Genomic DNA, 11,722 nt, shown 5'->3' with positions numbered 1-11,722 from the left:
ATATGCAACCGAAGTTTGGGACACACAGGCAAAATTTGGGACAGTCATACAAAACGCAAAAGACAAAATAGCAACTGATAGTTTTTAAATCAAAATTTTTTTCATAAACCTAGAAGTTTTAGACAAAGAGATATTTTAAAATAAAATAAAAAAAAATTTTGAGAAGCAATTAAAAATAACAAAAACGTTTATATTTTTCAGAGTTATTTTTCAAAATAATTATTAAATTTTAAAAACATTAAAAATAATTTTTTTTCTTTTCAAGTGTAGCAACCATTGGAAAGAAAATCTAAGGAAAAAATTTAATGTTATTTCCTTTTTGAACAGTCATAAGAAGCAAACTTTGTTATGAAGAGTAAGAGTTTGCGGAGGATGAAATCTTGTGATGTTTGAATTGAATCCTTAAATTTTGTTGGCGGTGACTCGGTGAGTTATGTTTTGGGTTGAATAAATTCCACCAGGTAAAAAATTACAAAATTATAACCATTCTGCGTTCAGAAAGCCCACTGGGCCTGTTAGTTCAAGCCCATATCCCATGTGGCCCTTGAAATGCGATCATACATGCAATATCACGAAACCCTTGGCATCTTCACCTAAAATGTCATTCATCATAAATCTGTGGCTGGTTGCAGGAATGCGGATAATTGGGTTATTTTTTACTAAATATAGTATTTTAAAAAAAATATTTTTATCATTATTTTTAAAATTACCATAATATTCTACAAATATTTCATATAAAAAAAAAAAATTAAAGTTTTGATTCTTGAAAAACATTAAAAAAAGAAAAAAAAATTAAATTAAAATTTTTTTTTTTGCATGGAAAAGAAAAAATAAGTAAAATAAATTGAAAATAGCATATAAAAATAATTAATTGATTTTAAATATATTTTTTATTTTTCTTCATTTGTTCTTTTCTTCTAATTTTTTTTTCTTATTTTCTTATTTTACATTTTCCTTTAAATTTTTCAATATAAAAAAATTTATTTAAAAGGAAAAAATTAACACTATATCTTGACAGCCCGGTAATGTTTTATAAAATGTTATTTGATTAAAAGGGTCATTGAAAACCCAAATTTTGAAATTTAACCCTCTATCTTATTTTAGTTTCATTGGCACAAAAATGCTTTTATTATTTTCTTATAAAAATAACTCTCTTTTTTAAACCCTATATGTAAATATTTGAAATAATAAAAGACATTTATGTCAAAAATGAGTTATTTTTTAAGTAAAAATATGTGGGAAGGGGTAGATTCATAAAGTGAGGGCAATCCATTTTATCCTATTAATTCTTATATAAAATCATGAATACTTATACTATTGTGCATGGGATAAGTCTTAGAAAACTGCAGCCCCTTTTATTGCTGGGAAGCTCCACTCATGCCTCCCTATCCTTCCATATTTGGTGATTCCAAAAGAAGCATGTGTTCTCCAGCATCATTGGCTCTTATGGTTTAATAAACTATTTTCATTGCTCTAAAGAACTATTAATCGTTGGTCACTAAATTCAAAAATATTATCCAATACATTTCCTCCCACGCTCTAGCAACAATGGAAACTATGATGGTAATTGCTTGTTTTTTGACTAATCCCATTCTTCCAGTGACACCCTTTTATTTTGAATGAGCAGTGCCCACCACTTGAGACTTTGTTGCACCAGGAATTTATTCAGAAAAAAGTTGAAAGGGCATTTGTCCACTACATGTGGCTGTTCTAAGAAGTAACCCCAGGAGGAAACTACAGCATTTCCCCCATTAGGACACCTATAGCTACCACGTATATAAGTACCACTAAACTGGAGAAGTTGTGAAGCATAATGACAACTTTCCCAAACTAGATGCAAGCAGTGGAGTGAATGATGGGCACAACAAATAAGAAATTATAAAACAACTGAGTAATGGTTTATCCATTTAACAAGTCTGAATTTTCAATTCATACTTTGTATACAAAATGCCTTCCCCATTTCACTAAAGCAACCTTGCTTTTCCCCCCAGGCCCAAGTGTGCAATCCAAGTAAATCCCAAGAGATTCCAGTCACCCATCTCCGGAAATTCCATGTCTTTTGGATCATTTCATACTTTCTGTGCAAAGTAAGCATCTGATCCCCAACTTTTTCTTTTGTCTTTCCACCCCCCACCCAAATCCATCTTGGAATCACTTTAGCTTCTGTATCCTACCACAACTCATAATAAGGGTCTTGCTTTGCATTATTTCAACCTTACAAACATGAATATTCAAACATTAACTATATCCAAATACATCTTTTTATTTATTTATTGCCAAGTACACTAAAAACATTAACTATTCATACTGCATTCATATTTTTGAAGCACTTACCTCACTAAAAACCTCTTCTTTATCCACAAATTTGATTATGCGTTGAAGTTCTTGAACCACGGCCTTCATGCTAGGCCTCTCCCCCTTCTTCTCCCTCAGACAGGCAAGGGCAAGCTCTGAGAAGAGCCTTATGCTTGTTATCACCTCAACAGAAGGATTATGTCCAAGCAACCGCTGGTCCACAACTCCCATTACTGCACCATCACTGGCTCGTTGGCTCACATAAATTGCTAGATTTATATCGTCTGGCTCCCGGGAGAAGTCGATTGCCTTCTGAGAAGTCAGCAGTTCAAGCATCACAATCCCATAACTGTAAACATCGCTTTTATCTGTTAATTGGTAGTTGCGATAGTACTCAGGGTCCAAGTACCCGAGTGTTCCCTGAGCACAAGTTGACACATGACTTAGCCCTGGCTCAGCCAATCTGGATAGCCCAAAATCTGCCACCTTTGCATTGAAATCTTCATCTAGAAGTATATTTGTTGACTTCACGTCCCTGTGGTAGATGGGGGTGTGTGCAGCAGAGTGCAGATAAGCCAATGCTTCAGCAGTTTGTAGAGCAATTCGCAGCCTGGTATCCCATTTCAGAAAAGTGGAACGCTTACCATGCAAATGTTCATGGAGGGTCCCGTTTGGAATGTAATTGTAGATCATCAGTGGCTGCTCAGCTTCCACGCAACAACCCAGTAGTTTAACCAGGTTCTTGTGGTTGACTTGAGAAAGGATCCCAACTTCATTCAGTACTTGCTGAGTGCTTTTGAGGTTGCCAACTTTGGCTGACTTGACAGCCACAATGGTGCCATCATGAAGCTCACCCTTGTATACTTCTCCAAAGCCCCCGCTTCCCAAAACCCTGTCTTTAGAAAACCCATTTGTTGCTTTCTTTACCTCTTTCAGGGAAAACATCCTTGCAGATTTCCCACCCATGCTTGACTTCAACATTTCTTCTCTTGCCTTGACGAGCTTTTCCTGGTTAGAAAATTTCCCAGATCTCCTCACTGTGACTGCAGCAATTGCTACAGCAAGAGAGAAAAAGGAAACTACTCCTATTGAAACCTTCAGGCTAATGGCCAATTTGGAGTTTTTCTCCTTTTTCAGGCAAGTACCCCGAGCAAGGTCCCAGTAGTAACCCCTATTGCAGAGGCAGCGCAAGAGACCTTTTCCACCAGCAGGAGAACATTTGGAATCCCTGGTGCAATCAAGTTGTGTTTTACAAACTGGTTCTGGAGCAGGAGCCCACTGAATCTCTAATCCTTCTTCCCATTGACTTGGAGGTTTTTCTGGATCCAAACCAAGGATGCTTCTAAATGCTCTACAACCCGAACTGTGAAGTCGAATCTTGTATGCAGAAGGCATACCACCTGCCACGAAAGTGCAGCAGGGATCAAGACCACTTGCACACTGAAGAGCACGCTTTCTGTCAACATGACCTGAGCTCTCCAGGTAGTGGTGGCAAAGACTAGAAGGTGTGCAATTGAGAGGTGAGACCAAGAGGCGAGGCGAACAGTTGAAGAGGAAGATTGTGTTGGATGAGGTGATCTTGAAGGGGCGTGTCTGGTTTAACCAGAGGCCCTCACTCACTGGCATGTCTTGAGTAACACATGTGCCAGGCAGCCATGGTGATGGTTGCACCACCATCCTTTGAGATGAAGCCATGATTCTGAGAACAAGATAAGAGCTCCCATTAAGGCCATCAAAGTAGAGTTTCTGGGAGTCGCCATCACAGCGGAGTGAATAGTCTGGGTCACCACAGTTGGGGTTTGTGCTTAGAGGATATGGGACCTGTATGGAGCCACAGTTTGGACAGTCCTTTTGGGAAGAAGAGTGATGACAGAAGAAAAGAAGAAAGAGAAGAGAACTACAAAGGAGAGGTCGTTTCATGCTGGGAATAGTTGCCATCGTTTTGCAAGAGCCAAGGGCAGAGCTGAAGGGGTTATGGTATAAGGAAGAAGGAAAGTGGGTAAATAAAGGGCTGTGGAAGAGAATAAAGTGGGTGAAGTAATGATTAGAAAAGTGCCTGCAAGAATCTATATAAAAAACTGGTGAAACTTATGGCCTTTCATAGGAGGACTGTTCGATTCCCCCTCTATAATGCCCATAAAGATGAAACTTCTGGACTAGTCTCTATTTGAGGAAATGCATAACCCGAAGAGGTATGACTGCCAACTAAAGGATTTTCCTCATTTCTATCTTTCGAATGGCAGAGCCAAATGTTACTTAAAGAAGAGAAAGGAGAAGAATCAACAAGATAGGGATCTTTTTATGTATAAGAAAAGATATTTGCAGAATAATAAGTCTTTCACCACCACTAAATCCAATGTTCCGTTCTCTTGATAGCATACACATGGCTTATACATAATCATTTTATAATACATATTGGTAGAAGGGATGTACAATGCACAATCTCAAATAACATAATGTCTCCTTTATCAGCATGCATTAACTAGGGGAGCAAAAAATTTCATGATAACCAAAAATAGTCTACAAAGAAAAATGTTAAATCATTTTTTTTTCCAACATATTAGCACAAGTATGCAAGGAAAAAAAATATGGGTAGTCACAAGCTGCATGATAACATGGGAAACAGATATCATTTTGTATTGTACTACTAATTATTTTGGAACTAAATATCCCATGTAGAGAAAAGGAACGGTATCCTAATATCCACTTGAGAACATTCAGAAGAAGGAAAAAGAAAAAAGGAGATTTGAGGGCATGCAAAAATCTAGGGAATCAGATGGTGACAGAAGGTATGAAACCTGTAGCATAAGGTACCCAAATACAATCTGATTAAAATTCCTATTTTCCTCCTTATTTGTTGGGTTTTATTGATATTTTGGATAATATTCTTCTTCTTTTTTTCATTAAACTCCTCTATATAACTTATTTACTCTGGAACCTTCAATCTCTTTCCAACCCGGGCAACACTTCTTCTATATTCAATGTTTAAAAAAAATGAAGCAGAGAATTTGGGAAGGAGAGAGAACTTTGAACAGAATAAACATCATCATAAAACATCTTAAAACCTGCAAAATCATGACCAGTATTTGAAATAAAATTCGTGTTGATTTAGACAATCACATTTTTCCTAGTCAGGGACAAATAAATTGTAGGTTCATGGTCCGCGGTAAAGGGTAAAACAATTGTCAACCACTTCTGCCAGGGGATGCTGCCATCTAGTCTTCAGTTCATCCAGGGTAACGGACCAACATGACAAGCAGCAGAACATTATCACATTATCCTTCAATAATTTTTACACCAGTCCTGCACAATAAAGCGAAAGAATATTGAAATACAATAGATAGAAAGCAGATCAACATTCCAATATGCTTCTCAGAACCCATTACATACCCAAGTGGGCTTTGTTTGATGGCCAGAAGCTCAACATCCAACTGCAGACCCAAAAAAGTCATACTAGTTAAAAAAAAAATGAAAAAGAAAAAGGCCATAAAAGAAGGGAAAAGAGAAAAAGGCAATCATAATTTGAGAACAAAATATGGAGCTTAATTCCATACAAGTAAAAGAATCAACAATCATATGCTTATCTGATAAATAGAGAGCACTACTTTTAGTAATGGGTGATTCCAAATAGGGAATTTATGTCCAAGCGAGAAAAATTTCAAGGCAAATAAAGTTCCTCAAGTCCAATCATAAACTGGGTTGAGTTTCTGTCACCCAACTCTCCACCCACAAAAGTGGGTATCAAACCAGTTGAGGATGAACCAAAAAACCAAAATCCTTGGGGCATTTTTGGATGTGCAATAAAATTGAATTGCTTAACTATGTTTCATATATAACTTTTGAATAAATTCATAATTGAGATCAATAGCAAACTGTGATTTATGACAATGGACCCCCTTTTTAAAATGTCCATGTTCTTCATTATGGATGTACATTTAAAATATATGCAAAACATAATGTTTTTCCATAATGGTAACATTCAATTTCTAGCTATCATCCAACATGCTCTTAACATCCAGAAAGTAAACTTAAGAAACTGAAACAAGTCACCTCAATTGTTGCATTTGGAGGGATTTCCTGGACTCCTTTACTTCCATATGCTAGCTCAGGAGGAACAATTAGTAATCGCTGCAGCCATAAAAACATCCAATTAAGCAGCAGGTGAACTATTGACTTGGATTCTTACTACCTAGTGCAGTATTGAACAGTCAATATTGTGGAGAGGACAATAAGCTTCCACCAGATTCACCATATAGACAGATAATAACAAATCTCAAGACAACATAAATAAACCATTCTGTGGAGAGTGCAGGCATCAGATACATATCTCATTTACACAATTACATATGGTAAAAGAACAATTATATCTGTGAAACTATAAGAGTTCTCTTTGTTATTGATCTGTTCTGGAGTGGTAATACATTGATATTGAAGAAAAAAGGAATAATGTGGATCATTTCTGAAAAATGTGAACTATAAGTCATGGTAGAGATCATAATTTTCAAGATACCACTGGGGAAATTCATTACCTGGCCTCCTACTTTCATGCCTTCAACACCTAGGTCTAATCCTTTGAGAACGGATCCCCTCTCAGATTGACCTACATCAAATCCATAAGGCTGCAGCAATAAAAAGAATAAACACGTTAGGAGCCAAAAGATTGCCTGGGGTGCAAGGACATCTTGGTGTGCGATGATGTTCAGACTTGGCCTACCACAATGCTCAAACCTAATGGGAAATGGTAAGGAACATTGGACTATCTAACTTATAGCCTATTGTTGGTACAGAAGGAGTAAAACTTATGGTTTTAAAAGGAAGAACCAGTGGACCTAAGAAACTACTGTGAGGATGACAACTATTTTTGGGGCTTTGTTCACCAGTCTCAGGCGCTGCTAGGATAGTTTTTTTTTAAGCAATGAGTTGTTCTAAATGAATCTTGGAGTTAGTTGGTTCACTCTATTGTGATGTCTATAGATGTCCATTTATAGCTGTTTCTTCTGTATATATTAGGAGAATTAACTCTCTTACTACAATTAAGTACACTGAGCATTGTGAAAAATTTTGCTACTCAAATCTTACCGTTCCACCTCCAACACCAAGTCCTTGTCTACTTGTCATAAAGGTGATGCCCTTCCACTTAGCAACATAGTGGACCTACAAGATGAGTTTAACACAACTAAATCCATTATATATGGATTTTTCTTGGTAATGGATGACAACAAGAGCAGAATATTTCTGTAATTTTTTAAGACAACCAAGCATCAATACAATTTCAAATAAAATCTGAAATTCTATGAAACATAAAGCAAATGCATAAAATATAAACTAGTGTAGTGCAAAAGAACACTTTTATTGATTTCTAGACACAACTGCAACTGCCCATGCTTAACCATTCATAATGACATGTTGAATCAAAATAACTGATTTTCTTGAGGTTCTTGTTAGGCGTGACCATCAGCTATTTCAAATTTAAAATAAGCCCCAAAAGAAAGTTTAGGAAATAAATTAGAAGTTAGTGATTTTCAAAACAGACATTTACAAATTATTATAAGTATAAAAGTAGAACAACATATGTTCTAACCAGGAAGATGTAAGTCTAAAGCATTTTGGATGAGATCATATCAAACATTTAAGGGTGTCATGCCCAAATGCATTGCAACTAACACATTTTTTTTTATATCTGATACATGTAAGTGTTCGTATCATCTTGAATGTAGTTCACATCGTATAGTTAAAAATTGAAATTTAACTGAGTCACAACCGTACTGCAACCCGAGATCCCTTCACAGCCTTAAGTCCACCCCCAACCTTCAAATCATAGTACCTAAAGCACATTACCATCAGAATCTGAGTGAAAAATTGTTACTAAAAGGAACAAAGGAGAAAAGGCATGCACATAAAAATTAAACAATTATTCTAGAGAATATCAACACTTGCTAATTGACTTTCGAATTTCACATATGCCCTATCAACACAAGTAGAATTTCAACAAGGCAAACACGTAACAAAAGTACTCTCCAGTGTCATCTGATAACTGATCCATTAAGCTTCTGTATATGTGTGAGGAAGAGAGAGAAATGAGGGATGAGAGAGTATAATATGTAGTGGTAATTTACTGACTTCAGACCATTGGGAAGAGTTGTGTAGTCACTCTCAGGTATTTTTGCTCCTCTAAGCTGCAACAAACAAAAGAAACACAATTTCACAAACGTAAGAAACATATTTTTAATCCAGCAGTGGCACTAAAGACCTTGAAACAAGAAAAACCTACAGCTCTTCTACTCGTGCTAACAGCGCCAGCCACATCACAGACATAAATTCCAGCAGCTGAACCATAATAAAAGTTAATGAGCCATGAGTTCAAACAGTATGTAGATCAAATTAAAAGAAAAAGTGTCGTATATGAAACACACAATTAACTAAGTAACTGCCTCCACTATTAGATACAGAGTCATGGTTTCATCTTACAATGACCCACTATGAGACTCCCAGAGATCACGGGAAAAGGAAATGATTTTGAATCTTCCAGTTTCCATTACCCGACACCAGTGAGAACAAAATCTTCCCAGAGACGAGCTAAACAGAAATTAAAAATTCCACACATCAAAAGTTAATTTCTTTTGTTTTCCTCAGGTTTCTCAGCAACCAAATATCAAATTAATGGAGTGCATAGTTTTGCAGGAACCAATGGATCAAATTACACTATCCAAGGCTAAGGTTATTTTCTGTTACTTATATTAAATTGAAATTCAGGAAAGAAAAAAACACAGAGAGAAATCTAGAGAGAGAGAACAAATTAAAGTTATGAATAACCTGCTACAAGAACACAACCCATCAATGCCCTCCTTCCCTCACGCTGTAAAGATAGGGTTGCTGGTTTTGCAGAATCATCTGAGGACGAGAACGAGCATTGACAAAACAACACAGATGAATTCCTCTTGAAGGACCTCTTCCCTGTGGATTTCGAACAATTTCTTAATCTAAATGAGTAAAACCCAAAAGCCACAGTATATAAGAGAGAAATGTGGAGAGAAAGAGAGAGAACTTGTAATGGGAAGGGGGCTGAAATTCTTGTGGAGAAGAGTGGGGTTGAGTTGGTGACCAGAGAGAAGTGAGAGTTCCATTTGGGGAAGCTGGAGTGAGTCTGCTGTGCTGTTGGTTTGGTTTTGTGAGAGAAAAAAAAGAAGAGGATAACATCCTCAATGTCATCCACATTTTGAGGTTTCCAAAATCATAAATCATGGTGACACATAAACACCCTGATGATTTGTGATGGTCCCAACTTGACCCATACCCATCCAACATGGGTAATTAATTGGGTCTTTTTCTCAAAAAAATCAAGTTAACTGAGTTCCCATAAAAACTGTCCCATTGCAGCATTCATCCATTCCCATAATTGATTGTACATGCAGTTAGACCATAGATGCTCTTGGCTGTCACATCATCCTCACTTATTAATTAGCAAGTCATAAATGGCATTAGAGAAAATCAAGAGGAAGCACAATCTATTAGTGAAAGCACTTTCAGTGCTTTTATTAACACATGCCCTGTGGTTGTGGGAATGGGTTTTACTTTTACATTGAGTATGAATGGTCAGGAATTTGTGAATTCATGATAACGGACAGAGCATTATTTTTATGAACATGGTGCTCCTCTGCCTTGTGTAAAACACAATGCTTCCCAAAGCACTTGATTTCGTGCTCTTCTCCTTCCTCTGATGTTGGTTTTATTTTCTCACTCCCATCCACCCATCTTCTAAGCTTTTGAAGTATTTTTGGCCTTTTTGAAGAAATATGACTGCCACTGCTCACGCCTAGGCAAGGTTCACTGGGCGGCTCCAAAACCGTGCCCTCCAATTCATGCTCTGAGGCATGCTCCCCGGTTTCTCCTTTTGGTTCAAAATCTAACTCCGATTGGCAGCTTTCCTGGTTCTGTTCCGGTTGTTTCTGATTCCTCATGAGTTCATGCCTTAGGCACGCGTTACTCCATCTTAAGTACACCAATTCCTTAACTTCGGCTGCTCGATCCTTGTGTAGCCGTTCTAGCTCATTCACAAGTTGATTGTAATCCTCCTTTGCTATTCCCTCTGCTTCACTCTACAAAATGGGAATCTCAAAGCCATCACATACCATAATTAATCAATTTAAAGCGGGACATTCACAAATGAAGGGTATCAAGTGAAAGACAATATTTTGTATTCTTTCTTTTTTTTAAACCCAGTGGACAATCATTGCATACATATATATATATATATATATATATATATATATATATATATATATATATATATCCTTGTATGCTTAAAGAATAAAAGAGTTGAACCTTAGATGTGGATGGAGCTGATTTTTCTGCCAGTTTGAGCTTGTCTGAAAGTTGATGCTTCTCCTCCTGTACTTGGTTCAAAGTAGCCTGCAGCTCCCTAACTTCATTATCCAATTTACTGATGGCAGTGGTCCTCCTCTCTAGCTCCTCCTGATTTCTTGAAATCTCCTTCTCTATACCTTCTATCTTCAAATTGCAGTCTCTTATAACACGAGACTGCTGCCTGGTTTTCTTGGCAAGCTTCTTTACCTCCCTATGAAGCAACCTATTTTCCAATTTCCAAAACTCAAGCTGCTCTACAACTCTGAGATATTCCACTACCAAATCCTCGTGCCTCTTGTTCTCAGCCTCCATTAACGAAACCTCCCAATTCAAGAACTCAACACGCGCTATCTCTAACAGCAACCGGCTCCTGAGCTCCAAAAGCCGAGACTCTTGCTCTTTAATCTCACAATAGCAGAGAAACCGCATGGCGAGCTCCCATTCTCTCTCTTGAAGATGTTCAATTTGGCGTCTTAGGGCTAAAATCTCTTCTTCATGATCAGGCGGATCCTGAATTTCCGAACTTTCTACCAAAGACCTGTTTGTGATTATCTGTCCTTCACCTTCCTCCAAAAGCACGCACGCTGAGTTGAGGCCATCAACACTCTCCACCATTGAATTAGCTGGGGGTGAATCCACTTGGTTTTCAAATGATGAAGCTTTAGGAACTAAATTTCTTCTCTCCATGATCTTGGCAATGATGAAAGCAGCCACAGATAGAGCTAGAGGAAGACCAGCTTTGAGGATCTTTGGTTTCATCCCCTCTTCCTGAGTTCTTGTGCTATGCGAACCAAAATAAAACAAAGATTTGATAATTTGAATTGATTTTGGTAAAAATTGAAAGTCCAGATTGTTTGGATGGTTTCCTATTGTGATCGGATTATGTTGTTTTGATTATATATTAGCATTGAGATTCTTTGCTCTCCTATCTTCCCCAACTTTCCTCTGTTCAGAGGCATTGTGGCGTGTTGCTTTTGACCACTCCATACTCAATAGCTTCCTGTTTGCCACCTTCGTTTCACTGTCGTCGTGCTGTTCGGAATCTGGTTCTTCTTCACTTGAT

General features: G+C 37.2%; 3 protein-coding genes across 3 annotated transcripts; all 3 read right to left on the bottom strand.

Annotated features, from left to right (window-relative positions):
- Positions 1-1,644: 1,644 nt before the first annotated feature.
- LOC132252525 (wall-associated receptor kinase-like 20) lies at positions 1,645-4,540 on the bottom strand. Its single transcript, XM_059739201.1, has 2 exons — positions 2,335-4,540; positions 1,645-2,214 (listed from the first exon to the last, which is right to left on the bottom strand). The coding sequence occupies exons 1-2, from the start codon at positions 4,231-4,233 to the stop codon at positions 2,152-2,154; spliced, it is 1,962 nt and encodes a 653-aa protein (XP_059595184.1). The 5' UTR covers positions 4,234-4,540; the 3' UTR covers positions 1,645-2,151.
- Positions 4,541-5,321: 781 nt separating this feature from the next.
- Positions 5,322-9,550, bottom strand: LOC100260611 (peptidyl-prolyl cis-trans isomerase FKBP16-4, chloroplastic). The gene is made up of 10 exons (XM_002264399.5): positions 9,341-9,550; positions 9,109-9,249; positions 8,567-8,622; positions 8,416-8,471; positions 8,062-8,119; positions 7,375-7,449; positions 6,825-6,914; positions 6,346-6,423; positions 5,686-5,726; positions 5,322-5,598 (listed from the first exon to the last, which is right to left on the bottom strand). Exons 1-10 carry the CDS (start codon positions 9,417-9,419, stop codon positions 5,571-5,573), a joined length of 702 nt encoding a protein of 233 aa, XP_002264435.1. The 5' UTR covers positions 9,420-9,550; the 3' UTR covers positions 5,322-5,570.
- Positions 9,551-9,776: 226 nt separating this feature from the next.
- On the bottom strand, positions 9,777-11,722 carry LOC132252657 (uncharacterized LOC116803646). Its single transcript, XM_059739202.1, has 2 exons — positions 10,618-11,722; positions 9,777-10,391 (listed from the first exon to the last, which is right to left on the bottom strand). Exons 1-2 carry the CDS (start codon positions 11,416-11,418, stop codon positions 9,870-9,872), a joined length of 1,323 nt encoding a protein of 440 aa, XP_059595185.1. The 5' UTR covers positions 11,419-11,722; the 3' UTR covers positions 9,777-9,869.

The sequence above is a fragment of the Vitis vinifera genome, chromosome 8 (assembly GCF_030704535.1).
Source record: "Vitis vinifera cultivar Pinot Noir 40024 chromosome 8, ASM3070453v1".
Lineage (NCBI taxonomy): Eukaryota > Viridiplantae > Streptophyta > Magnoliopsida > Vitales > Vitaceae > Vitis > Vitis vinifera.
This window is presented reverse-complemented; position numbering and strand designations above follow the sequence as displayed.

What these genes read in the sequence shown, in the direction of transcription:
- LOC100260611 (XM_002264399.5), bottom strand. Translation starts at nt 9,419, where the DNA reads ATGGAACTCTCACTTCTCTCTGGTCACCAACTCAACCCCACTCTTCTC. An exon ending in ACTCTTCCCAATGGTCTGAA is followed by an intron (nt 8,120 to 8,415) that starts GTCAGTAAATTA and finishes AATGTGCTTTAG; the next exon opens with GTACTATGATTTGAAGGTTG. An exon ending in CTCCAAATGCAACAATTGAG is followed by an intron (nt 5,727 to 6,345) that starts GTGACTTGTTTC and finishes TTGGGTCTGCAG; the next exon opens with TTGGATGTTGAGCTTCTGGC.
- LOC132252657 (XM_059739202.1), bottom strand. Translation starts at nt 11,418, where the DNA reads ATGAAACCAAAGATCCTCAAAGCTGGTCTTCCTCTAGCTCTATCTGTG. An exon ending in CAGCTCCATCCACATCTAAG is followed by an intron (nt 10,392 to 10,617) that starts GTTCAACTCTTT and finishes CCCATTTTGTAG; the next exon opens with AGTGAAGCAGAGGGAATAGC.
- LOC132252525 (XM_059739201.1), bottom strand. Translation starts at nt 4,233, where the DNA reads ATGGCAACTATTCCCAGCATGAAACGACCTCTCCTTTGTAGTTCTCTT. An exon ending in AAGAAGAGGTTTTTAGTGAG is followed by an intron (nt 2,215 to 2,334) that starts GTAAGTGCTTCA and finishes CATGTTTGTAAG; the next exon opens with GTTGAAATAATGCAAAGCAA.